The sequence below is a fragment of the Mrakia frigida genome, assembly GCF_051309035.1.
Source record: "Mrakia frigida strain ATCC 22029 unplaced genomic scaffold BDY24scaffold_18, whole genome shotgun sequence".
In the NCBI taxonomy this organism is placed as follows: Eukaryota; Fungi; Basidiomycota; class Tremellomycetes; order Cystofilobasidiales; family Mrakiaceae; genus Mrakia; species Mrakia frigida.
In genome coordinates, this window is record NW_027481263.1 from 365,397 (window position 1) to 386,025 (window position 20,629).

Consider the following 20,629-nt stretch of genomic DNA (forward strand, 5'->3'; position numbering starts at 1 on the left):
TCACCTTCCCTTTCAGCTTCCACCACCGACCTCGATTCTCCCAGACATCAACCTCCTTCTCAATCTCAAACACCTCACACTCCATAGTCCTTAGATCCCTCTTCCACTCGTCTCTGTCAAATTCTTCCCTCGCACCCGTCTCCTCGTTCCCACAAAGGTTCCTTCGAGCAGCTCCTCCTCCCGAGTCCTCCCCTCCCTCCATGGCCGCGACTCCTCCCTCTTCCTCCTCCAAGCGAAAACGAAGCTCATCCTCCTCACCTCCACTCGTCGAAACGTTCAGCCCTTACTTCAACGACGAGGACGCCGACATCCTTCTCAGATCAGGAGATCATCGTCTCTTCGCCACCAAACAGTCCATCCTCGCCGCCGCCTCAAGCGTCTTCGAAGACCTCTTCCTCCTCCCTCAACCTCCTCGCAAGAAAGGGAACAGATCTTGGAAGAGGAAGGAGGGTCAGAACTGTCCTCGAGGTCTACCGCTCGTCAAGATGGTTGAGAAGGGAAACGACCTCGAACTCTTCCTTCGATGGATCCATCGCGAAACCTACTCGGACCTCTTCAACTCCCTGCATCCTCCTCCAGAACCCAAAGACGCCTCCTTCTTCGATCCCATCATTCCTCTCCTCAACCTCTCCAGGAAATTCAACATCCCAAGCATCTCCCTCCCTCTCTTCCAGCTTCTCACTCACGAGAGCTGCTTTCGAACGCCCAACGTCCTCGCCCTCGCCGTCATCCACAATAACGTCCCTCTCGCTCGAGCAGCTGTCGACTCAATCAAGATAGATATCGAGAGGCAGCCCATCTCCGAGTCCACGGCCGGCGCTGTTGGCTTGAACCCTAGGACTTCAAAAGTGGTCAAAAGTTGGAGGCCTTGGAATGTGGGAGCGGATTTGAGGGAGGATCTGGCTGCTCTACTTCCCGCGGGGTTCTACTTCAGGTTCTCGAAGGTCGAGATGGCGTTGGGATACAGTACGTCGAGCGCGGATCTACAGCTTGATATAGACGAGTTCTTCGAGTCGATGAAGGGCGGGTTCCCGTTCTGATCGCAGGTGAGCCAGCCCTCCGTCTCCGTCTTTCCTCTCCTTCTAATCCAGAACAGTTTCTGACTCTCGCAATTTCATTCGAATTCAGACTCCAAAGTCACGCTTGCTGCTTCATCCGTACGATCTTCTCAACTCGCTTTCTCTTCCTCGACGCGTCGCTGACTCGAGTCTTCTCTCTTTCACCCTCTAGATGCTCTCCGTCTCCTCTCTTTCTCGTAAGCCTTCCTCGCCATCTCATACTGTAAATATGTACTTCTCCCGTCCCTCCCATGCTTCTCATCGTGCAGGCATCGTATCGCACCTCGTCGGTTTCATCTCCTGGTTCGTGTCTTCGCCTAGTCTTTCAAGCTCTCGTCTCTTCTTTTTGTACGTTTTCTTTCAATCACCTCCTTCACTTTGAACGTCTCTCTAACCCTCTTTCTCTCGTCAACGCCTACAGAACCCCTCGATCTTCTCCTCCCAAAAATGGACAGGAATTCGGTTCCGCATCGGTTCCACACCGAACTCGACGTCCCTGGTTCATCCTCGTCGGTCCTCCAAGCTCTGAACTACCACCTCACTCCCCAATCAAGCTCAGGCCGCTTCGTAGGCTAGGCACGTCATCGACCTCCTACCCAACCGACCCGTGTTTTCTCCACTCGTCGCGTCGTGAGTTGATCAACTCCCTTTCCTCTCTCTCTTGCGTTTCAAGAAGGACTGACTCTGCCGTTCTGTCGATCTACCTTCAGTTCGTTTGACTCGTTCATCGCGTTGTCGTCGGTCCGGAGGATCTCAAGAGCGACGAAGAGGGACGCGTCGAGTCGAGCCGTCACCTCCCTCTCTCCGTCTCTTTCGCCTGACCGTCTTGGCAGCTCACCTACATACTCTATGTACTTCCATACTTTATCATCGAAACGCTTCTTCTCTCGTTCTACTCGAGACTCGGGAAACCCTGCTCTTCCACTCTCCTGTTTCTCTCTCTAAGTCACCGTCCTTTCCTCCTCTGGTTCCTCTCGTCTCTTCCCTCAACCCGAGCGCAACGAAGGCAAAGAACCCGAAGATCGAATCCAACGAAAATATAGACCGCAGCGTCAACCCGAAGAAAGGGAGCAACCAAAATCGAAACCGAAGAGCGGAACGAACGAAGGAACAAAAGAAGAGAGCAAGAGGGCAAGAAGAGAAATCAAAAAAGCGAACCAACGTCGAACTATGTCACAAACCGAGCACAAGTATCAAACAGCGAGATGACTCCTCGAGAGAAGCGAAGAAGCGAAGAACGTCCAAGGGTCTCAAGCTCACTCAAACCCTAACCTCCTTCCTCTTCCCTCCCACATTCACCCCCTCTGCCAGAGCCTTCACCCTGATCCTAGCCGCCTCCTTCTCCTTCTCTCCCGCTCCTCCACTCCCGCTCGTCGACTTCCTCCTCGCCGACGTTGAAGTGTAGGTCGAATTGGACGCGGACGCTCGGAAGGAGGCGGAGTGGTGGTGGGAGAAGAAGGGGATAGGGTCTCGCTTCTTGGCCCAGATGGAGATGAAGAGGATTCGCTTCTGGCGGCGGGATACGAAGAAGTAGTTGACGGACCTGGTGAGCGGGAAATGGGAAGAGGGAGTGTCAGTTTCGAGAGAGACGCGTTTTCGAGGCCTCGAGCAATAGATAACTAAGGGCCGGAGGAGATGAACTACAGAGAAGTGAACTAACCAAAGACATCCTCTCCTCGTAGGCTGATTGAACTCGTTCCCCGCCACCAGAGGCAGCGAATTCAGCGTCGGCGGCTTGAACCCTCCTCCTCCCTTCCCTCCTCCCTCCTCATCACTCCCTCCAAACTCATCCTCATCGTCCTCGAACCCTTCCAGGAACTCATCCCCACCGTCCTCCTTCCCGCTGCTCTCTCCAGCATCCTCCTCGTCCTCATCGTCGTCGTCCGAGTCGGATTCCGCATGGGGGTCCGAGTCGAAATCGGGAGTGTACGAGTAGACGTCGCATTCGGAGAGGGATCCCTGTAGGACTGAGTCGAGGACACGACGGAGGTGAGGGTGGGTGAGGGTAGGGGAGGCGAGAGGGTTGTGGTGCATTGAGGATGGCGAGGGGAAGGAGGAGTGGGAGGAGGAGAGAGGAGAGGAGGAGGTGGTGAGGGAGGGAGGGTAGGAACCGTAGGAGCGTCTGAGGTGAGGCGAAACGGATTAGGTATCAGCAAAAGGAGATGGAGAAGGCAGAGAGGTAATGGGATGAACTCACGGTCCTTCGTTCGATAGTTCGAGAACGGTTTGGGAGAGCTGGGAGAGCACATCGTTGACCGAGTTCTCACGAACGAAATGATCGGGTCGAACGCCGGTGAAGTCGTGGTCTGGGAAGGCGACGTTGAGGAGAGCGATGAGCCAGAACCATGTTTGCCTATAGACCACCAAGGTCGTAACCAAAACAAAAACGACAGCAGCAAAGTCAGCTTCTTTCTACACTTCTCCTTCTCCTCCGATGACGTCCCCTCCCCAACTTCCCCGTCCTACCCTTATCTCCTCCTCCTCCGCCCTCCCATCGCACAGACCTCCCTTTGCTCGCTCAAACCCGATACGAGTCCATAGAGAGACGATGTTGACTCACCTCGAGTCCTTCTGGTCCAACCTCCCAAAGCAGCTCTCCAGCCCAGCCTCTCTCATCTCCGGACTCATGGAGAGGAGTTCGTCCTGCTCGGCTTGTTCGAGCGAGTAGGCTTCCTCGAGGGTCTTGAACAGCTTGCGCTCTCGAGAGACTGATTTGCACGAGTAGGCTTCTGTGGGAGTGAGTGCGAAGAAGGGAGCGAGGAGGTGGTGGGAAGAAGGGAAGGGAAGAGGGAGGACGGTCAGTCAGGGTTGAGCTTCGAACAGAGGGACAAGAGAGAAGATCGTGGGTTCGAGAGTAGGTGGAACGGGATCATAATACACTAGTAGATTCGTTCGAAAAGAAACGAAGAGTGGATGGCAAGATCTGAAGGAGCAAGAAGAGAAGACTCGAACGTGCCTCTCCTCCCAACACCTTGTTCTCCGATCCCACGTTCCGACCTTCCGTTCATCGTCCCTAGTAGCGATTGAACTGCCAGAATGCGTTCTGTACACTCCCATCTGATCCTCCTCTGAATCTCGAGTCTGTAACTCTTGAAACGAAGGATGGATGGCAAGAAGAAGGACGGGATGACCAAGGTCGCGTCTCTGGTCTCCTTCCCTTCCCGATAAGGACCCTTCTCTTCTCTGCTTCCTCTCGCTCGATTCCCTATTCATCTACTACTGCAGCGTCGGTCCCCACGACAACCAGGATCGTCCTCTCCAGCCCGATGTATATACACCAGCTTCGACCCAGCTCGAACGAAACAAGGAAGCGAGCGAAAGGTGAGACTGACCGAATCGGGTATGGACCTTGCATTCCGCGCTGCTGTACTCCAGGATATCCGCTAGGTGGGCTAGCTCAGGTGCGTCCAGGTACTTCATTTGTTGAGGGTGTGTAGATTGGTGGTGGTGGTGTTGTTGTTGTTGTTGTTGTGAGGGAAGGGAAGGCAGTGGGTGTTGAGCTTCTTCCCAACCAACACCTTGGGCGACGAGGAGTCCCAGCTTCAGCGCAGTTTCCAAGGAGGAGATGACGATCAAAACAAAGAAGATTTTTTGTTTTGATGATCAAGATGGAGAGGCAAAGGGGTGAAGAACCTTGAGGCATGGCTGAAAATCTGCGAGGGAGGAAGGTTGAGGTGGGAGGGAACCGGCGAGAGAAGAAGGAGATGTCGAGCTCGTTCCTCCCTCCCTTCTTGAGAGGGCTCCTTCCTTGTCTGCTCCTTTGGGAAGTGAAGAAAAAGAGTTTCAAGGGTTTGAACCTGAGAGCGAGCAGCTGCTGCGGGTCATCTTCTTCTGCTCGAGGGAAGGGCTCTAAGAGTAGGAGAGGGAGGAGGAGGAGGGGAGGAGGAGAGGGAGGAGGTGAAGATCAGCTTTCAACTTTTTCGAGTCAGGTTTGGAGGACCCCCTCGAGCTGTGACAGAGGAGAAGGGGACGCCTTTTTCATGTTTTAAGGGAGTTGGGGGTCTGGTTGAGAAAGTAGGCAGGGCAAAAATCCGCTTGCTCTTCTCGCTGAGCAAGTTTGAAGCTAAGCAAAAGGCCAGAGGGCGAGGGCTGAATGAGGGCGGATGAGGAGGTGAGGCGAAGACGTCCGATTCTGCTCTCTTTCGGTGGGCTTTCAATCTCGAGGGAAGATTTTCGAGCGTTGGAGAGTCTACATGTATCTCAACATCTAGAAGAAACGAGAAGCTCACCGCTCAAGAACTGAGCCCTCCCTGCCCTCCTTTCCTCACCATCTCCTCGTAACGGTCGAGCTCACCGTTCCCTCCCTCCCTCCTCACCCTTCCTCTCAGATATCACTCTCCTGCTCAGCACCAGCCCTGCCTATTCACATATCCAAATCTCAAATCTCAAACATATCATCTTACCCCAAAATTATCTACTTCGCTCCCCCGCCGCTCCCTCATCAAAACAAACAACTCCCTGTCTCTCTCCTCCTCACACCAACCGATCCTGCAGGACTCCAAAGTCCGGAACCTTCCCTCCGTTCAAGGGTCTCAGAAGCTGGTTCGAGTCCTTCATCGTCACGAACGAGCCGAGGTGGGTGACGTTGGAGTTTCGGGTGTGTTGGTCGTACTGCGACGAAGGAAACGAAAACAACAACAAACCGTGATCAGCGAGAACGACGGAAAGGAAGACGGAGGTGAGGAAAAAGAAGGAGGTGAGGTACGTACGAATCCAAAGTAGTCGGCGGTGACGTTGGAGGGGCTAATCGTGAGTTGGACTGTTGTTGTGAGATCCGAGGAGTCGTGCGAGTGAGAAACCGAGTCAGCGTTCGGGTTCGAAGATGAGAAAAGAGGGAGAGCAGGACACGGAGATGGAACAAAACTCACAGTAGCCCCTCATCTGGCCTTCAGCGTATTGGAGAGTGGGACTGGCGAGAGTGAGGTTGTGAGCGATTCCTTTGTCTGTGAAAACGAGACGCGTCGAAGTCGTCGGATTCAGCAGATGACGGAAGAAAAACAGGATAGAGGACACGAAAAGAAGCTCACAAATCGCATCGTTGAATCCTGAACCTGATGGGACGAAAAGAGGGGCGGGATTGGTCAGGAAGAGAGAGAGGGCGAGAAAGAAGAAATGGACGAGTCGAACCGTAGCCGTAAGAGCTGGGGCTCGAGACAGCTGAGCCAGCAAACTCGACTCCGAGAGATCCAGCTCCGGTAGAAGGGTTGTAGTCGGTAGCGTTGTCTCGAGTGAGCTCGCAGCTGGAAAAGAGGGAGGAAGATCCAAGGAGTCGTCAGGAAACGAGACGCGACGAAAACGAAGTGGCAAGCAGAGAGACTCACACCCAGGTTGCGTGAGTATCTCCGGAAAGAATCACACTGTAGAGGAGAAGGTGAATGGACAGGTCAGATGGGCGAGAAGATAAACAAGGACTTTGAAAGAAGATGAAAAGCAGCGGAGCACGAACACGTTGTTGATCTTGTTGTCTTCGATGTGCTTGAGGATGTTGTCCCTCTCGGATCGATATCCCTCCTGAGAAAGAACGTGAAGGAAACGAAGGTGTTCAGGAGGGATGAGAACGAGGGTGTTCAAAGGAAGAGGGCTCACCCAAGAGTCGACGTTGAAGTCGAGAGACCCTCCGGTCGCAATCGTGTAGTTGATTCTCGAAAAGACGACTTGCTGCAAAGGGAACGGGAAGGATGAGTACGTAGGCTCTCTGATCGAGGTGAAGTGAGAGACAAACCTGCATAACGAGAGGCCACGTCGCTCCTCGTGCCTGCGACTCGGAGAGTTGATCGAGGAGCCATTTCTGCTGGACGGTCCCAGTAATCGATCGATCAACGTCGCTGGCGTGGTCGTGAATGAACTCCGTGTTGTAGTAGAGGTCGGTTACTGGGTTGGTCGAGAGGAAAACGGTCAGCATCGCCGACGAGGGGAGGAGACGCGTCGAGAAGTCGAGAACGTACTCGACCGATCGTACTGTCGGGTGTCGAGCATGATCATGCTGCAGAAAACGAGCCACAGGTCAGCGGAGAAGGGAAAAGGGGAAAGGAACGGGCTCACTCGGCGAGCTTTCCAAGTTTAAAGCTTCTCCAGATTCTGAAAGGAGTCGACACGAGAGCGTCAGGAGACAGTCGAAACGAGCACCGAAAGAAACCAGAAAGGAAGTACCTGAGCTTGTTGTCGGTTTCAACTTGTCGGATAGGCATCCTATAAGAACGATAGAAGTCAGTATTAGTGGAGGAGAAGACGAAGAGGCTTCGAGGCTCACCACTCGTAGTAGGCCCTGACCGCGTTGGCCTTCCTCTGGCTGAACTCGTAGGCTCCGATTTGACCTTCGAGGGTGTCGTTACTGTTGGCGGAGCCGGAAGACCACGTGTTGTCGGCAACCTCTGAGGATGGTGAACGAAAGGGGAGGAAAGGGTGAGTTGAAAGAAAGAGAAAGAGGAGGAGAGGCTCGACGAACCATGATCGTCCCAAACAGCTGAACAGAGCGGAAGGAAGGTCAGAAACGAGTGCTTTGAGCAATAAGACGCAATAGGACTCACTCTGCCAAGCCAAGACTCGATGAAGCTCTCGAAGATCAGGATCCTCTCGGTACGACGCGTACCGACTGGAACAGAGGAGACAAAGGAGACAGCGTCAGGCGAGTTCGAGCGACGATAGACGAAGCCATAATGCGGTGCTCACTCTCTGTAGTCCTGAAGCGAAGAGATCTCTCGGTCGGGTTTGGGGATACCTGCGAGGGAGAAAGAAAGGTCAGCTCGACGGGGTTTTGGCTGCGAGCTCGAGGGCAGGTCACTCACGATTGAGAGCAGTCCCATCCCCGTAGTCTCCATTTTTGTACTCGTAGATGTAGTCTCTAGAGCATTGCAGAAACGAAGGAATTCTTCAGACCTCGAGCGTCGCGGAGACCAAGAAGTTAGAACCAAACGAGAAGACGCGTCGAACTCACCCGAGATGCTGGACGAAATCAAGAGAGTCCGAGTTGTTGGCAGCGTGACCGTAAGCGTTGAAAAACCCGAAGGGAAGGTTGGAGCAGCTGAAGGTGGCGAGTTTGAGAACGGAAACATCGTCGTCGTCGGCAGGGAGAGTTTTGAACGATCCGACGTCGCTGACTCCAAGGCTTGGTCCCTCACAGCTGAGAGAGAAAAAGATGACGAGGGTGGAAGATCAGCTGCAGGCTATAATACAGAGACGCTGAACTGACGGACTCACCTTTCGAATCGGTAGAAGTACTTCGTGTAAGGCTGGAGTCCCGTCGCTTCAACTTTGACAGACCAACCGACCTCCTCGCTTCAGGATCGCAAGGAAGCAAACCTAAGTTAGCTGTTGGAGATCTTCTCTAAGTAGGGTCATGCAGAAGACTCACGTCGTCTGAGCGTAGCCACTGGTGACCGTTGAGTTCGAAGTGAAGTTCGCCGACGACGAAACGATCCATTGCAGACAAACGGGAGGCCAGGCGTTGGGTACCTGGTACTTGCGAGGCATGGTCCAGAGGATGACGGAGTCAGAGTATCTGGGTGGAGAAAAAGATGAAAGTGAGCTTGATCGAACGAGTGACGAAACGAGGATCGGAGGGAGCGACGAACGGATCACCCGAGGCGACACCCGACGGAAACTCCAGCTTCCCAGTGTACGTATCAGTCCATCGTTTCCCTAGCCCATCGTAGACGTCCTGAGTATCGATCTTGAGGTATTCGACAGTTGTAGATGGAGATCGGTAGGCGAGGTTTGACTCGAGAGCGACGGGACCGGTTCGAGGAAGGGCGACGACGAGAGAGGCGAGAGCGAGCGCGCCAGCTGTGGGAATGAGGAAAAGCATCTTGGGCAGATGATGGTTGAGAAGAAAGAGAGGTCAACTGGGCAATCAGCGAGCGGTGATTGGAGGGTCGGGTAGAAAGAGAACGTGGAGAAGGAAGGAGGGAGGGTGAACGTTGGTTGGCGGCCTCTCTTGAGCCAAGAGTCGATCTAGCACGAAAACCTGCAGATCTCCGGAGAAGGGAGCTATAAAAGTAAGCTGTTTATAGCGCGTCAGAGAGTGAATCACCTGAACGTGTGGGTGGGCTCTATGTGGGTGAAAGGAGCGAAAGGTGAGGAGGCTCACGCGTACCGACGGTTTCAGCCAACGTCCTCGAACGTCGATGGGGTTTGGGTCTCGATGCATATGAGGCACTCGAGCAAGACTCGAGGGTGTTATGAGCGAAGAGATCGAAGCAGCGGAGGCAGAGCAAGGGAGGGCCGGAGAGGGAGTCGAACGACTGTGGTCGAGCCGTTTGAGCTCAGTTCTAGGCAGCAAAGATCCTGCTTCAACCGAGTTCTGACTAGATCAATATGCTTGTCCGTTGCTCAAGATCGGGGATGTCGAGGATAGCATATTTCGAAGGGCTGCGTCGAAAATAGCGAGAGGGAAAGAGTGTGAGCTTCCGTCTTCCTTCCTCCTCTTCAACGACAACAGCCCCTTCCCTCCTTCCTCCTCGTCTAGGCGACCTCTCCGACCTACGCCTAGCTCATGAGAGCTTACGTATTACTCTTCTTCGTATGAGAGATCCCCGAGACTCATATTGAGCTCGAGATGGCGAATCCATCCTCCATCCGCCCACACCTCCTTCCCTCCTCCTTCGCCAGCTCTTCAATCCCACCATCTCCCTTCCTCCTTCGCCTAGGACTCCCATCCAACTTCAGTAGCCTCTGATAGAAACACTCACGATACATAACCGCATTCATCACTACCTTCTCGCGCAAGGAGGAGAAGGCAGCGATTCAGACGAGCTCGACAGTTCCTGCTTCGACCCTCAACGGTTGCTCTCAGCCACTCTAACGAGCTGAAGGAGGCAGAGCATGCGACGGAAGTTGTCGATTGGAGAAGACAGCATGGGATGTTCCACTGAGCTGGAGTGCTGGAGTTTGGTTGGGGAAAGTGCTGCTGGTGGGAAGAAGGGGGATGGAGTTGGAGGGAGGGAAGTTGAGCTCGCTCGTTTCTCTCGTAAGTTTTCCTTCAGGCTCGTGCTTTGGCTTTCTCTCGCTCTTCTTCTCTTGATGAAGTGAGCTTGGTAGCTTAGCGATGCATATTATCTTCTCTCAGCTGACTTTTCGTGCTTCAGGTTGTCAAGATCCAGCGAGGAACGGGTTGGTCGGATCCGCTTGATTCTCAAGAGGGGTCTTCCTCGTTCAGCCCAAACTTTGTACGTTTCCTTTCAAGAGCCCTCAGCCCTCGATCTTCTTCGCATCTCACTCGAGTCGTCAGCTACAAACGAGATGGCAACGAGAGAAGCATCGGCTCCCACTTTCTGGCCAAAGCAACAGTCGACGGACGCGACGGCTGTGAAGAAGGCGGGCGGTCCTGATTTCACCTCTCCTTTCTCCTGAGTCATTTTTGGGGAGGTTTCAGAGCGGGAGAAGGCAGTGGCAGCTACGCAAGGTGACTCGCTGGAGGGGCTTAGCCGAAAGGTTCAAAAGAGAGAAGAGCGAGGTGGCGACCTCGTCTTCTCTCCCTCAACCACATCGACCACCTCCCTCTCCTCTCTCCAGGGATGGACTCGCTCAACTCCACCATCGTCAACGCAACCACAGCTATCCCGCCTACTTCTCACTCTCTCCTCGCCGCTCTCGGACTTGGATCTCTTGCTGGTGCCCTGGGAGGAGCAGGATCAGCTGGAGGGCTCGCTTCCGTCGGACTCTTGCTCTCGTCCATCGTCCCGCTTTTGATGTCTACCTCTTCCTGGATTCGAGGTTGGGCTTTTGGACCGTTCCGTTGGCTTCTTGATGGTGAGCTCGTCGATTCATTCCTGCCTCTCCGGTTGAATTTCATCGATGGTGGTGGCGAAAACAAAGAGGGAGGACCGAGCTCACTCCACCCCTCCTTCCTTCTCTTTTGCTCCAGTCCTCTTCGTCTCCGCCTACGTCAAGTCCTCGTCTCCAGTCTACTCCTGGATAGTTGCCTACATCAGCTCTCGACCCTACAAGATTCATACCAGCAAGAAGGTTCGTTCCTTCTCCTTTCCTCAAGCGCCTTTGGCCGTTCCTGTCCCTGCGAGCTTGCGTCCTACTCATCTCCTTCGTCCATCTTGCAACGACATGCTGACCTCGTTTAAATTTCACTTCCTGGTTCGCCTGGTCAGATCGAGATCCAAGTCGTCAAGGACTCGGAAGTCGAGGAGCATCGACCAAACTTCAACGGGCGTTACGACGACGACGAGATCGATCAGGGCTACGACCAGGACGGTGAGTTCACGAGATTCTTCTTGTCTTCGGATGCTAGGTATGAGCTCGGAGCAAGATTCAACTGACTCGTCAACCCTCCTTGATCTTAATAGCCTCGGCAGCTCGTCTTCACGACTACAAACTCGCTCCTTTCCCTTCGTCTCACACCCTCCTCCTGCTCGACGGAAATCTCCTTCTTATCTCAAGGTCCAAGATCGCTAACCACTCTCTCGTCAGGGAGGACGGAAAGGCTCGTCGTCGCGTCTCGTCTCGGAACGAGGATGACAACGGGGAAGCTGGAGAAGAGGTCGAATAGTGAGTCTGACGCGTCTCTCGTTTCGGAGGACTCCCCTGTTTCCCTACTTATGTACTGACCTACTTACATCACGCTCTCCCCCCGTTCTTTTTAGCCTCAAGATTCGGATCCTTCCCCTCCCACCTCTCCTTTCCGCCTTCAACCGTCTCTTCTCGATCTTTTCGACTCCTCTCCCTTCCTCCCTCGAGTCGTCCGTCTCTTCTCCTCCTCGAACCGCTCTGGATAACCTCGTCGCCGCTTCTAAGGAGTTCTATGCCAAGAAGGACTCCAAAGGAATCTCCGTCTACAGATGGGAACAGTACAACGAGTGTTGGAGAGGGAAGGTGACTCGAGGGAAGAAAAGCGTCGAGAGTGTGATCTTGCCTGGTGGGATTGGGATCGAACTTCTTCGAGACGTGAAGGACTTCTTGGGGAGGAAGAAGTGGTGAGTTCAGTTCGGTTTAGTCCTTGCAAAGTTGACCTGAGCTCCGCCTCTCGTCTCGTGCTAACCCTCTCGGCGTTCATTCTCCTTTTCAGGTACCAAGAGCGAGGCATCCCTCATCGTCGAGGAGTCCTTCTCTACGGAGAACCAGGTGGTGGGAAGACTTCCATCGTCAGCGCTATCTCGTCGGAACTCTCGGTGAGTAGACTTTCAACAAAACGAAGACGCGTCGTTGAACAGATCTCTGACGTCCTTGACCTTTCTCAGCTCAACATCTACCTCCTTACTCTTTCCGACGAGAAGATGAGTGACTCTGATCTTCTTACCGCTATCGCGGAGACCCCTCCAAACTGCTTGATCTTGATTGAAGGTCAGTCGATCGACCTTGTTCCGTTTTCGCACGACGCGACTTGAGGCTGACTCTCTTTCCCTTCCTCTCTCTTAGACATCGGTAAGTAACCTGTTGCTCTTTCGTCAAATCTTCGTTGTAATCTGACTTTTCCGCTCCCTTTCCTTTCTTCTAGATTGCGCCTTCGTCGCTCCTCGACTCTCCTCCCTCCTCCTCCAAGCCGACCCCGACTTCAACACCGGATCCAATTCCATCACCCTCTCTGGTCTCCTCAACGCTCTCGACGGAGTTTGCTCAGTCGACGGACGAGTCATCTTTGCGACTACGAACCACATTGGTGAGTTCCTGTCTCGACCAAGCCGTCGAGAAGAGACCTCGACGCTGACCTCGACGTCTCGTCGGCCTCCTCCCCTCCAGACCGTCTCGACCCAGCCCTCAAGCGACCCGGAAGGTTCGACGTTCAGATCCAGTTCAACCTCGCCTGCACGGAACAGATCGAAGGACTCTTCACCGCCATGATGTCTCCTTCCAAAGGAGAGATCGAGCGAGCTCGAACGAAACGAGCTGAGAAGGCAGCGGAGGCTGGAGCGTCGGTGCTTGCTGTCGAGGAGGATCTCTGGGCTGTAGAGAAGAGATCTCTGGTGGAGGAGCTTTCGAAGGAGTTTGGGACGGCAGTTCCAGAAGGGACTTTGTGAGTAGATCGAGGCTTCCGACGCGACGCGATGAGGGCGAGAGACTGACACGACGCGTCTGCGCTTTTAATCTTCGCAGCTCGACTGCTTCGCTTCAAGGTTACCTGCTCAAGTGGAAGGACGATCCTCAGGGGGCTGTAGAGGCTGCTGCTGGTGAGTTTGGTACCGTTTCCTGACTCGATTTCGTTTTCTTCCTTGCCTTCTTTCTCTCGTTCTGATCTCCTCTTTTGGTTTCCTCCTCCCTCGTAGGATGGGTAAACGAGCAACAACTTCTCATCCAAGAACAGAGGCAGCGAGAAGCCGAGGAGTGGGCTCTCAAGAAGAAGATCCGAGCGAGAGACGACGTGGGTGCTGATCTCTTTTCTTTCCTCGTCACGACGTCGAAGCTCCTCACTGACCGACTGCTTCCCTTTCTCTTTTCGAACAGCGACGATACAAGAAGGAAGCCAAAAGGCTCGAGGAAGATCTCGAGAAGGACTCGTCGTCGGAATCGGACGCTGAGGACGAGGCCGAGGACGAGAAGAAGTCAAAGAAGGAAGACTCGTCGGGGTCGGATCCTGCTTCAGTCGTTGATAAGCCTTCTGCTCCTGGTCAGTTCTCTTGTCCATCCTTCTCCTCGTTCCGTTGAAGCGTCAATCTGACCTTTCGCTTCCTTTTTCTTTGTTTTCTTCCCAGCATCGGACGCACCCTCGGAGAAAGCTCCTTCGACGGCGTCAAAGAAGAAGAAATCTTGGTTGAGGTCGGTTTCGAGGTCGAAGAAGTCGGACTAATGAGGCTCGATAGAAGGGTTCTCTTTGCATAGTAGCAGGTTTGGATGTTTCATGATCTTACGACAGTCCCAGATGAAGAAAGAACGCGACGCGTCGGGCAGACCTCTTTCGACTGATCTTTTCGGAAGCGCTTTGCCTTGATGCACCGGAAAGGAGTCGGAGGCTTGTTTTTCTTTTTATCTTCGGCCTCCGAAGCTAGACCTCGGTCGAATCCTTGAGAAGGAAGGAGGCGGCGTCTTGAGGAGGAAGGAGGGGAGGGCAAAGAGAACGCAGAGGTTTGTTCTTTCCTTCCTTTCTCCCGAGTGAGATCTGACTATATCCTCAATCGTTTAAAAAACGACACGCTGCAAAGAAGCTCAAGCTCGCTGCTCGTTGTCGAAGCAATTGTTGTCGATTCGAGAAGATGAGGTTGAACCGTTGAGCGTCGCCGAACCGCGTTCACTCTCGTCTTTCTTCTCAACGTCAAGACTGAAGACTTCCGATACCACAGCGAGTAAAAAATCCAGACAGAAAGCCTGACATGTGTTAGTAGCTGATATGCAGCTAGAAATCCAAGGAAGAAGAAGAGTTGAAACTGAAGTCGTCCCTCGACGCGTCGAACTCGAACCCAAGGCAGAACGAGGAGACCTGACGACTTCTGACCGCCCAAACGTCGCCTCTTCTTGAACTTGACGTAGACGCTACCACGTAGGGAAGTTAGAAGACGGTTGATCATTTGGGGATGGAGGAAGGAGGAACGCGTGAAGGCTGAAAAAAAAAAACGAGGCCGGCAGGGATCTGATGTGCGGCCACGTCGACCTCTGAGCTTGCATCGTCTTCAACGTCGAGCCGCGTCTGTCAAGGAGTGACTACAGCCGGATGCCGATGCAGACGATCTAGGCTTAGAAAAAGACGGGGAGCGAATAGATCCAAGACGACGACGCGACAAACCTCAAACTCAAGTCAGACGGATAAAGGCGAGTATATGAGATGCGAGGTCAATGAGGAGGAGCAAACAGGGTCCTTACTGCAACATCCTCACCCGCAGACCTAAACGACGAGTTGAAGGGAAAGGAGGGGAAGAAAGAGACGCGTGTTCAAGCTTTGCCATCGCGAGTTCAAGCTGTAGAAGATCGTATTTGACAAACAGGAACTCGCCCAAGCGAATCAGGCCACGCTGGATCCTTTCCATGTCAGTGAAACGACGGATCGAAAGTCGAGAACGAGATAGAAGGAGATGCGAGGCTGGAAGAACGCGTCTTGCAGGAACTGAGGAACATCACCTCTCTGTTGCGAGCGACGGAGAGACGGTCTCCCGCGAAGACAGATTCAGCTCAAACCTCGTTCCATAACTCCCGTCCAACAAAAAAGTAAGGGAAAGGACCAGAAAGGAACGAGATGAACTTCTGAAGCCGCCAGACGCGAGCTCTCACCCACTCGTCTCTGATGCGGTGGGAGAGAGACCTGCTTGGGGACGGAAACAGAACGTCATCTAGCCTCAGTATATTAAGATATCATGCAAGAAAGATAGAGCGGCACAGACGAACAGGAAAGAAAGAGGGAGGGGTTCAGGTTGGACGACGCGCCTCGTGAGATCTCGCTTTTTCGAACCGTTTGGGGCTCAACGAAGTCTCACGAAGCACGACTTTCCTATCCCAGCCCAGCCTTCCGAACCGTTCATGCCTCCCAGAACCCAGAACGAAACAGAGATCGTGAAAGGAGAGAGGAAAGAAGAGCGACCGCTGGATCCGATGAGCTCGGAGAGCAGGGGCGAACAGGACCTTCCGAACGAAGATTTGCCACCCTGCTGCCCAAGCTCTATCCCAGAAAAAGCCCTTCGTCTCATCTCCGATCATAGACGAGAGAACGAAGGAAACAGAGGGAGGAAAGGAGAGGAAGAGAGACGACTCGTGAAGGAAGAGATCGAGGAGCGACGGTTCAATACATCTTCAAAGACAGAGTGCACATCGCTCCGAAGGATCTTCTTTTACGCGAGAGGCACCTTCGAGCCTTCATTGATACTGCAGAGAAGAAAACGAAAGAGGAAAAGGGAGGAGGGAAGGAAGGACGACTCGTGCAGCGAAGATGACCAAGCGACGGTTCTCCCCTCCTTCTTCCCAAAGGACAGAGAGAGAAGGGAAAGAACGTCGTTCACCACCTTCTATGGCACGATAAGCCCCTTTTCCAACCAGCCAGAAAGAGGAAACGAACGAACGAACGAACGAACGAGAGGGAGGACGACTCCTCGTTGCGGACTCACGTCCCGCTCAAACGACGCAGACTCCCCTCCTTCTTCTCTTCGAAGAGAACAACGCTGCGTCACTTGAACGACCCTACACACGAGAAGCCCCGTCCCTTTTCATCCATCGACTCAACCTCAGAAGGAACGAGGAAAGAGACAGAGAGAGGGAGAAAGCACCGACCGACTCGTGTGAAGCCTCCCCCCAACGACGAATCTAACCTCTTTCAGAGGGTCGTCCGTCGCAGGATCAAGACCTTCACGAGAAGATCCTCTTCCTTGAGAGGAGAGGGAAAAGAAGAAAAGAGGAAAGAAGAGAATGGATGGTGGATGGAAGAAGAAAGGAAGAAGTGGAAGGAGGAGAAAAGAGGGAGTCGATTTCGGAGTTCGAACTTTTTTCTCTTAGTAACCGACTCCTTTTTGCTTGTCTAGCACGAGCGAAGGGTCGCCGAGTGAGCAAGGACGAGCAAGATAGACGACAAAATCCAGAGACATGAGCAGTGAGCGCACAAGAAGGAGAGGAGAATCAAATCCTCGACGCGTCTTCTCTACCAACTTCCAAGTGAGTCCCCCTCCTCTTTCTCCCAGACCTTGCTACCCCTACTCGATCCGAGCTTCTCCACTGAGCCTCGCTATATATCACGCTTCTTGCTTCACTCTTCTTTGGACAGAGCCTCAGTCTTTCGTCACCTCGTCACCTCGTCCATCGTTTTCGACGCGTCCCCTTCGGACATTTTTTTGGGCACAACCCTCCCCTATTTTCATCAAACCCGACAACGAAAGCTCTACTATGAAAGCTGTTACTTTTCATCGCAAGATGTCTATCGCTGTCCTCCCCCGTTCCTGTGTTTCAACAGCTGGCTCCCGACGCGCCGTTCGTTGTTTGTCTTTTTTCTTCTTTCCCTTCCAGGTTGTACCTAGCTAGCATGTCCCTACCGATTTTTCATTCCTTCGTCGATGATCAACCTTGCGTCTCTATCTCTCTAGACTACTCGTTTTGCTTCTCATGAAACCAAACCATCAACTCACGTCCCTTTCGTTCCCCGTCCTCCTTCTGCCTCGCTCCCTCCCTTCACAGCACTCGACTCCATCTTCAACAGCAACCAGCTGAACCCCTCGTTAATCGATTCGAAAGCCACTAATTCAAGCAAGCAGACCTTTGCACACGAAACAGAACCAGAAACAGCACCGACCGAACGAACGCGTCGACTCCCCTCACCTCCGGTTCTCCTTTCTTTCGCCCTCGACCTCTCTCTCTCTCTCTCTCTCTCTCTCTCTCTCTCTCCCTGTCAAGAAAAAGGGTTTTTTTCCTCACCTCATTTACCTTCGACCCTCGACCCTTCCTTCCTCTCCCTCTCGCAGTTCTTGCGAGCGAGCGCGGCGATCCAGACGAGACGAGACGCGACGCGTTCCCTCTCTCCTCTCTCTCTCTCTCTCTCTCTCCCTCCCTCCTTTCCTCCCAAGATCGCAAGAAAGAATCAAATCAATTACGATAGATAGACTGGTCTCCGCGAGCGCCCAAAAAGGCAATAAAAAAAGTATCTATGGGAGGTCACCGTCGACCCGACCGAGAAAGACGACGGACGGACGACGCAAAAAGCAAAAGCAAAGCAAAAAGACGGGGGGGAGAGAGGGAGAGAGGGAGAGGAGTGCTAGAGGCTACAGCTAAGTAGTGTTTGAGTGTGTGTGTGTGTGTGGGTGGGTGTGTGGGTGTTTGTACGTGGGTTTAGTTTGGGAGAGAAAGGAAAGAAAGAAAGGGAAGGAAGGAAGGAGAGAGAGCTAAAGCTAAAGCTAGAGAGAGAGAGAGAGAGAAAAAGAAGGGCAAGGGGCGAGAAAGGAGAGAGAGAGTGGGTTGGTTTAGAGACCCTCGAACATGGACTTGACGTCGAGTCCCTCGAAGGCGATTCGGTAGACTTTCTCGAAGAGGGGGTAGCTTTGATTCAAGGAAAGGGAAGGGGAAGGGAAGGAAGGGGAGGGGAAGGGAGGGAGGGAAGAAAAGGTCAGTTCTCGACGAGTCTTCGCAACCAAAAGACGGTTTGTTTTTTTAGTTGACTCACCCCTCAACCCTTCCCCTAGCCTCCAAGAACTTGTAGATCTCCTCGCTCGTCACCGTCCCTTGAAGCTTCTGTCCATCGAGCAACTCCTCCTCGAGCTGATCGAACGTCTTCCCCGTCTTGACGAACGCCTCGGCGCACTTCCTGTTCCTTCCTCCGAACGAGGTCGTGATGAGGTCGGCGACTCCGGCAGAGTGGTGGGAGAAGGTCGAGGGCGAAGCGTCGGGGAAGAACTCGAGCGTGAACGAGGACATCTCCAGGAGACCGATTCGGAGGATGGCGGCTGATTGAAAAAGGACGAGAGTCAGCGTTTTTCGTTTTCGTTCCTCTCTTCCCTCTCTTCCCCTCCCTCAAAAGGACAGCAGCAGAAGAAGTCGACCGACTCACCCTTGGTGTTTCCACCCATTCCCAAACCATCGACGAACCCAGCGGCGAGAGCGACGACGTTCTTGAGCGCTCCCGAGAGGGAAACTCCCGACACGTCCTCGATGCAGTGAACCCTGAACATGGGGGTGTCGAAGACGGCGTGCCAGGCGGAAGCGTCGGCCTGGGAGGGAGTCCCGATGGTGGTTTCGCAGAACTGGGAGTTGGCGACCTCGAGGGCGATGTTGGCTCCTCCTGCAAAAAAACAAACGAGAACGAAACGAGAGCCGAAAACGAAAACAAAGTCAGTTTGAGGTTCTCTCTCTCTCTCTTCGCTGTCGACAAGCAGCGAGCTGAAAGAAGAGGCGAAGGAAAGGAAAGAAAAGAAGAAACGAGCGAAAACGCACCAAGAGCAGAGCACGAAAGTCCGAGCTTCTCCTCGATCAACCAAGGGTAGGTGAAGATGTCAGGTCCGTTGACTTCGATTCCCTTGATGGCCGAGAGCGCTCGAGCTCCAGGGTGAAGGACTCCAGGCTTGGAGAGCTCAGCGATGACCTGAGCGTTTTTAATTTTCGAGAACCGATGACGAGGAAAGGGGAACCAAACGGGAGTTCCAAAAAAGAGGGGAAAGAAGGGAAGGAAGGAGGGTCAGCCCAGGCCAGGCCTTTTGAAACGAACGAAAAAAAGCGATGTCTTGCGGCCTTGAGAGAGAGAGAAGAAAGCGAAGGTTTGGAGAGAAGGAAGTGAACGTACGGGAGGCAAGAACTGATGAGGCACGCAGAAGACGATGAGGGTGGCTCCCTTGACAACTTCGGTGAGGGAAGGGACGGCGATGAGGTTGGAAGGGAGGACGACGTCCGGGAGGTATCGCTCGTTCTCGTGCTCCTTGTTCATGAGCTCGGTGAGGAGACCTCGGCCGGGAACCTGGTGGTGAAGGAAGGAAAGATAAGGAGGGAAGGGAAGGGAAAAGAGATGGGGAGAGACGTCAGCACTTCGGAAACGAAAACGATAAAAGAAGAGCGAGAGGGCTGAAGAGAGGGTTTCGCTCGATTGAAGCTCTTCCTCGAAGAGACAAGAGAATAGTGAAAAAAAAGAGATAAGAAAAGGAAGAAGAACGTACCTCTCTCTCTCGAACCCACATCCTGACCTCGGGATGGAAACCTTCCTTCTCGGCCGCGTTGATAGCAGCGATCCTCGCCAACGCCGTCCCCCAGGATCCACTTCCGATGACGGCGACCCTGTCTACGACGCCGTCGGGTCTAGGAGCAGGAGGAGTAGCCATTCCTCCCATCGAGAGAGCCTCCATTTTGGGAAGGTTGGCACTGGACCCTCTCCTCGAAGGAGGCAAGGACGAGCTTCCGACGGAGGACCCTCGTCGCAGTTTTTTGGGAGGATCGTTGAGGATGGTGTCGTCGAGGGAGGAGAGAGCTCCCAAACCTGAGAGAGCGTTGGTGGGGAGGTGGGCTGCTCTGAACATGGGAGAGGGAGGTCGGGAGGACGAAGGAGTCGACATGGGAGAAGGGAAGGTGGAGAGGGTGAAGGGAGTGGCCGCGGCGGGAGGAGAGATGGCTCCAGAGGTGTGAGCGACCGGGTGAACAGAGTTGGTGTCGTTCACGACGATGGGAGCGGGAGCGGGAGACGAGGTCGAAGGAGGAGGAGGAGGAGAGGAAGACATTCTGGGGAGAGCGAGGGGAGGGAAGCGAGTTGAGAAGGAGAAGGAGTGCAAGTGGGCTGAAGTGGAAGTGGAAGAGGGTTGAAAAAGAGCTCGTTGGTATAGACGAGGTCTGGTAGTAGTGGTAGTAGAAGAGTTGAAGAGTAGGAGAGTACGACGGAAGGAGGGGACTGAAAACAGGGTGGGGGTTGAAAGGGAAGAAGTCGGTCAAAGAGAGGAGAGGAGAGGGCGAGGGAGGCAAGCGCAAAAGGGAAAACTCAGGTCAAACTCTCTCTCTGCTCCCTTTCTGATTGGCTCTCTCTCTCTCCCCGCGTCTCTGGAGTCCTCAACGGATGATGTCAAGGGGATCATCACCTGCCAGAGATTCAAAAAAAGAGAGAGATTATTATTCCCTCTCTCTAGATCTGGGAGAGAGAGACGTTTGTGAAGTTTTTTTTCCTCTCTCTCGTACGAACACGCGCGGGAGAAAAAGAGTTACTTAACTCCGTCGCCGACTCTGAAACTGAAACTACCGCCGGCTCCGCTTTTCTCGAT

General features: G+C 53.6%; 7 protein-coding genes across 7 annotated transcripts; 4 read left to right on the plus strand and 3 right to left on the minus strand.

The window, feature by feature from the left end:
- The first annotated feature begins 23 nt into the window (after positions 1–23).
- On the plus strand, positions 24–1,216 carry BDY24DRAFT_79966 (uncharacterized protein). Its single transcript, XM_076645152.1, has 2 exons — positions 24–1,046; positions 1,129–1,216. The coding sequence occupies exon 1, from the start codon at positions 201–203 to the stop codon at positions 1,038–1,040; it is 840 nt and encodes a 279-aa protein (XP_076496024.1). The 5' UTR covers positions 24–200; the 3' UTR covers positions 1,041–1,046; positions 1,129–1,216.
- Positions 1,175–1,938, plus strand: BDY24DRAFT_79933 (uncharacterized protein). The gene has a single exon (XM_076645151.1). It carries the CDS (start codon positions 1,310–1,312, stop codon positions 1,775–1,777), a length of 468 nt encoding a protein of 155 aa, XP_076496025.1. The 5' UTR covers positions 1,175–1,309; the 3' UTR covers positions 1,778–1,938.
- On the minus strand, positions 1,926–4,570 carry BDY24DRAFT_391335 (repressor of RNA polymerase III transcription MAF1). The gene is made up of 5 exons (XM_076640790.1): positions 4,391–4,570; positions 3,619–3,787; positions 3,256–3,411; positions 2,719–3,180; positions 1,926–2,601 (listed from the first exon to the last, which is right to left on the minus strand). Exons 1-5 carry the CDS (start codon positions 4,476–4,478, stop codon positions 2,319–2,321), a joined length of 1,158 nt encoding a protein of 385 aa, XP_076496026.1. The 5' UTR covers positions 4,479–4,570; the 3' UTR covers positions 1,926–2,318.
- A 1,291-nt stretch (positions 4,571–5,861) lies between these two features.
- Positions 5,862–8,862, minus strand: BDY24DRAFT_341412 (alkaline phosphatase D family protein; the record flags this gene model as incomplete). Its single annotated transcript, XM_076637444.1, has 18 exons — positions 5,862–6,001; positions 6,177–6,298; positions 6,380–6,415; positions 6,505–6,569; positions 6,645–6,716; positions 6,781–6,929; positions 7,004–7,041; positions 7,101–7,136; positions 7,209–7,247; positions 7,309–7,429; positions 7,504–7,521; positions 7,586–7,650; positions 7,728–7,776; positions 7,844–7,899; positions 7,993–8,178; positions 8,256–8,333; positions 8,410–8,556; positions 8,630–8,862. 18 exons carry the CDS (start codon positions 8,860–8,862, stop codon positions 5,862–5,864), a joined length of 1,650 nt encoding a protein of 549 aa, XP_076496027.1.
- A 1,011-nt stretch (positions 8,863–9,873) lies between these two features.
- On the plus strand, positions 9,874–10,477 carry BDY24DRAFT_80034 (uncharacterized protein). Its single transcript, XM_076645153.1, has 2 exons — positions 9,874–10,023; positions 10,142–10,477. Exons 1-2 carry the CDS (start codon positions 9,982–9,984, stop codon positions 10,382–10,384), a joined length of 285 nt encoding a protein of 94 aa, XP_076496028.1. The 5' UTR covers positions 9,874–9,981; the 3' UTR covers positions 10,385–10,477.
- Positions 10,478–10,570: 93 nt separating this feature from the next.
- Positions 10,571–13,788, plus strand: BDY24DRAFT_415818 (uncharacterized protein; the record flags this gene model as incomplete). The annotated part of the gene is made up of 14 exons (XM_076643503.1): positions 10,571–10,805; positions 10,921–11,021; positions 11,159–11,261; positions 11,354–11,555; positions 11,651–11,980; positions 12,073–12,175; positions 12,245–12,347; positions 12,423–12,428; positions 12,502–12,663; positions 12,744–13,017; positions 13,098–13,171; positions 13,268–13,362; positions 13,446–13,608; positions 13,694–13,788. The coding sequence occupies 14 exons, from the start codon at positions 10,571–10,573 to the stop codon at positions 13,786–13,788; spliced, it is 2,046 nt and encodes a 681-aa protein (XP_076496029.1).
- Positions 13,789–17,471: 3,683 nt separating this feature from the next.
- On the minus strand, positions 17,472–20,376 carry BDY24DRAFT_391346 (glycerol-3-phosphate dehydrogenase family protein). The gene is made up of 6 exons (XM_076640791.1): positions 19,544–20,376; positions 19,177–19,347; positions 18,831–18,978; positions 18,448–18,678; positions 18,064–18,343; positions 17,472–17,939 (listed from the first exon to the last, which is right to left on the minus strand). Exons 1-6 carry the CDS (start codon positions 20,096–20,098, stop codon positions 17,864–17,866), a joined length of 1,461 nt encoding a protein of 486 aa, XP_076496030.1. The 5' UTR covers positions 20,099–20,376; the 3' UTR covers positions 17,472–17,863.
- Positions 20,377–20,629: the final 253 nt, after the last annotated feature.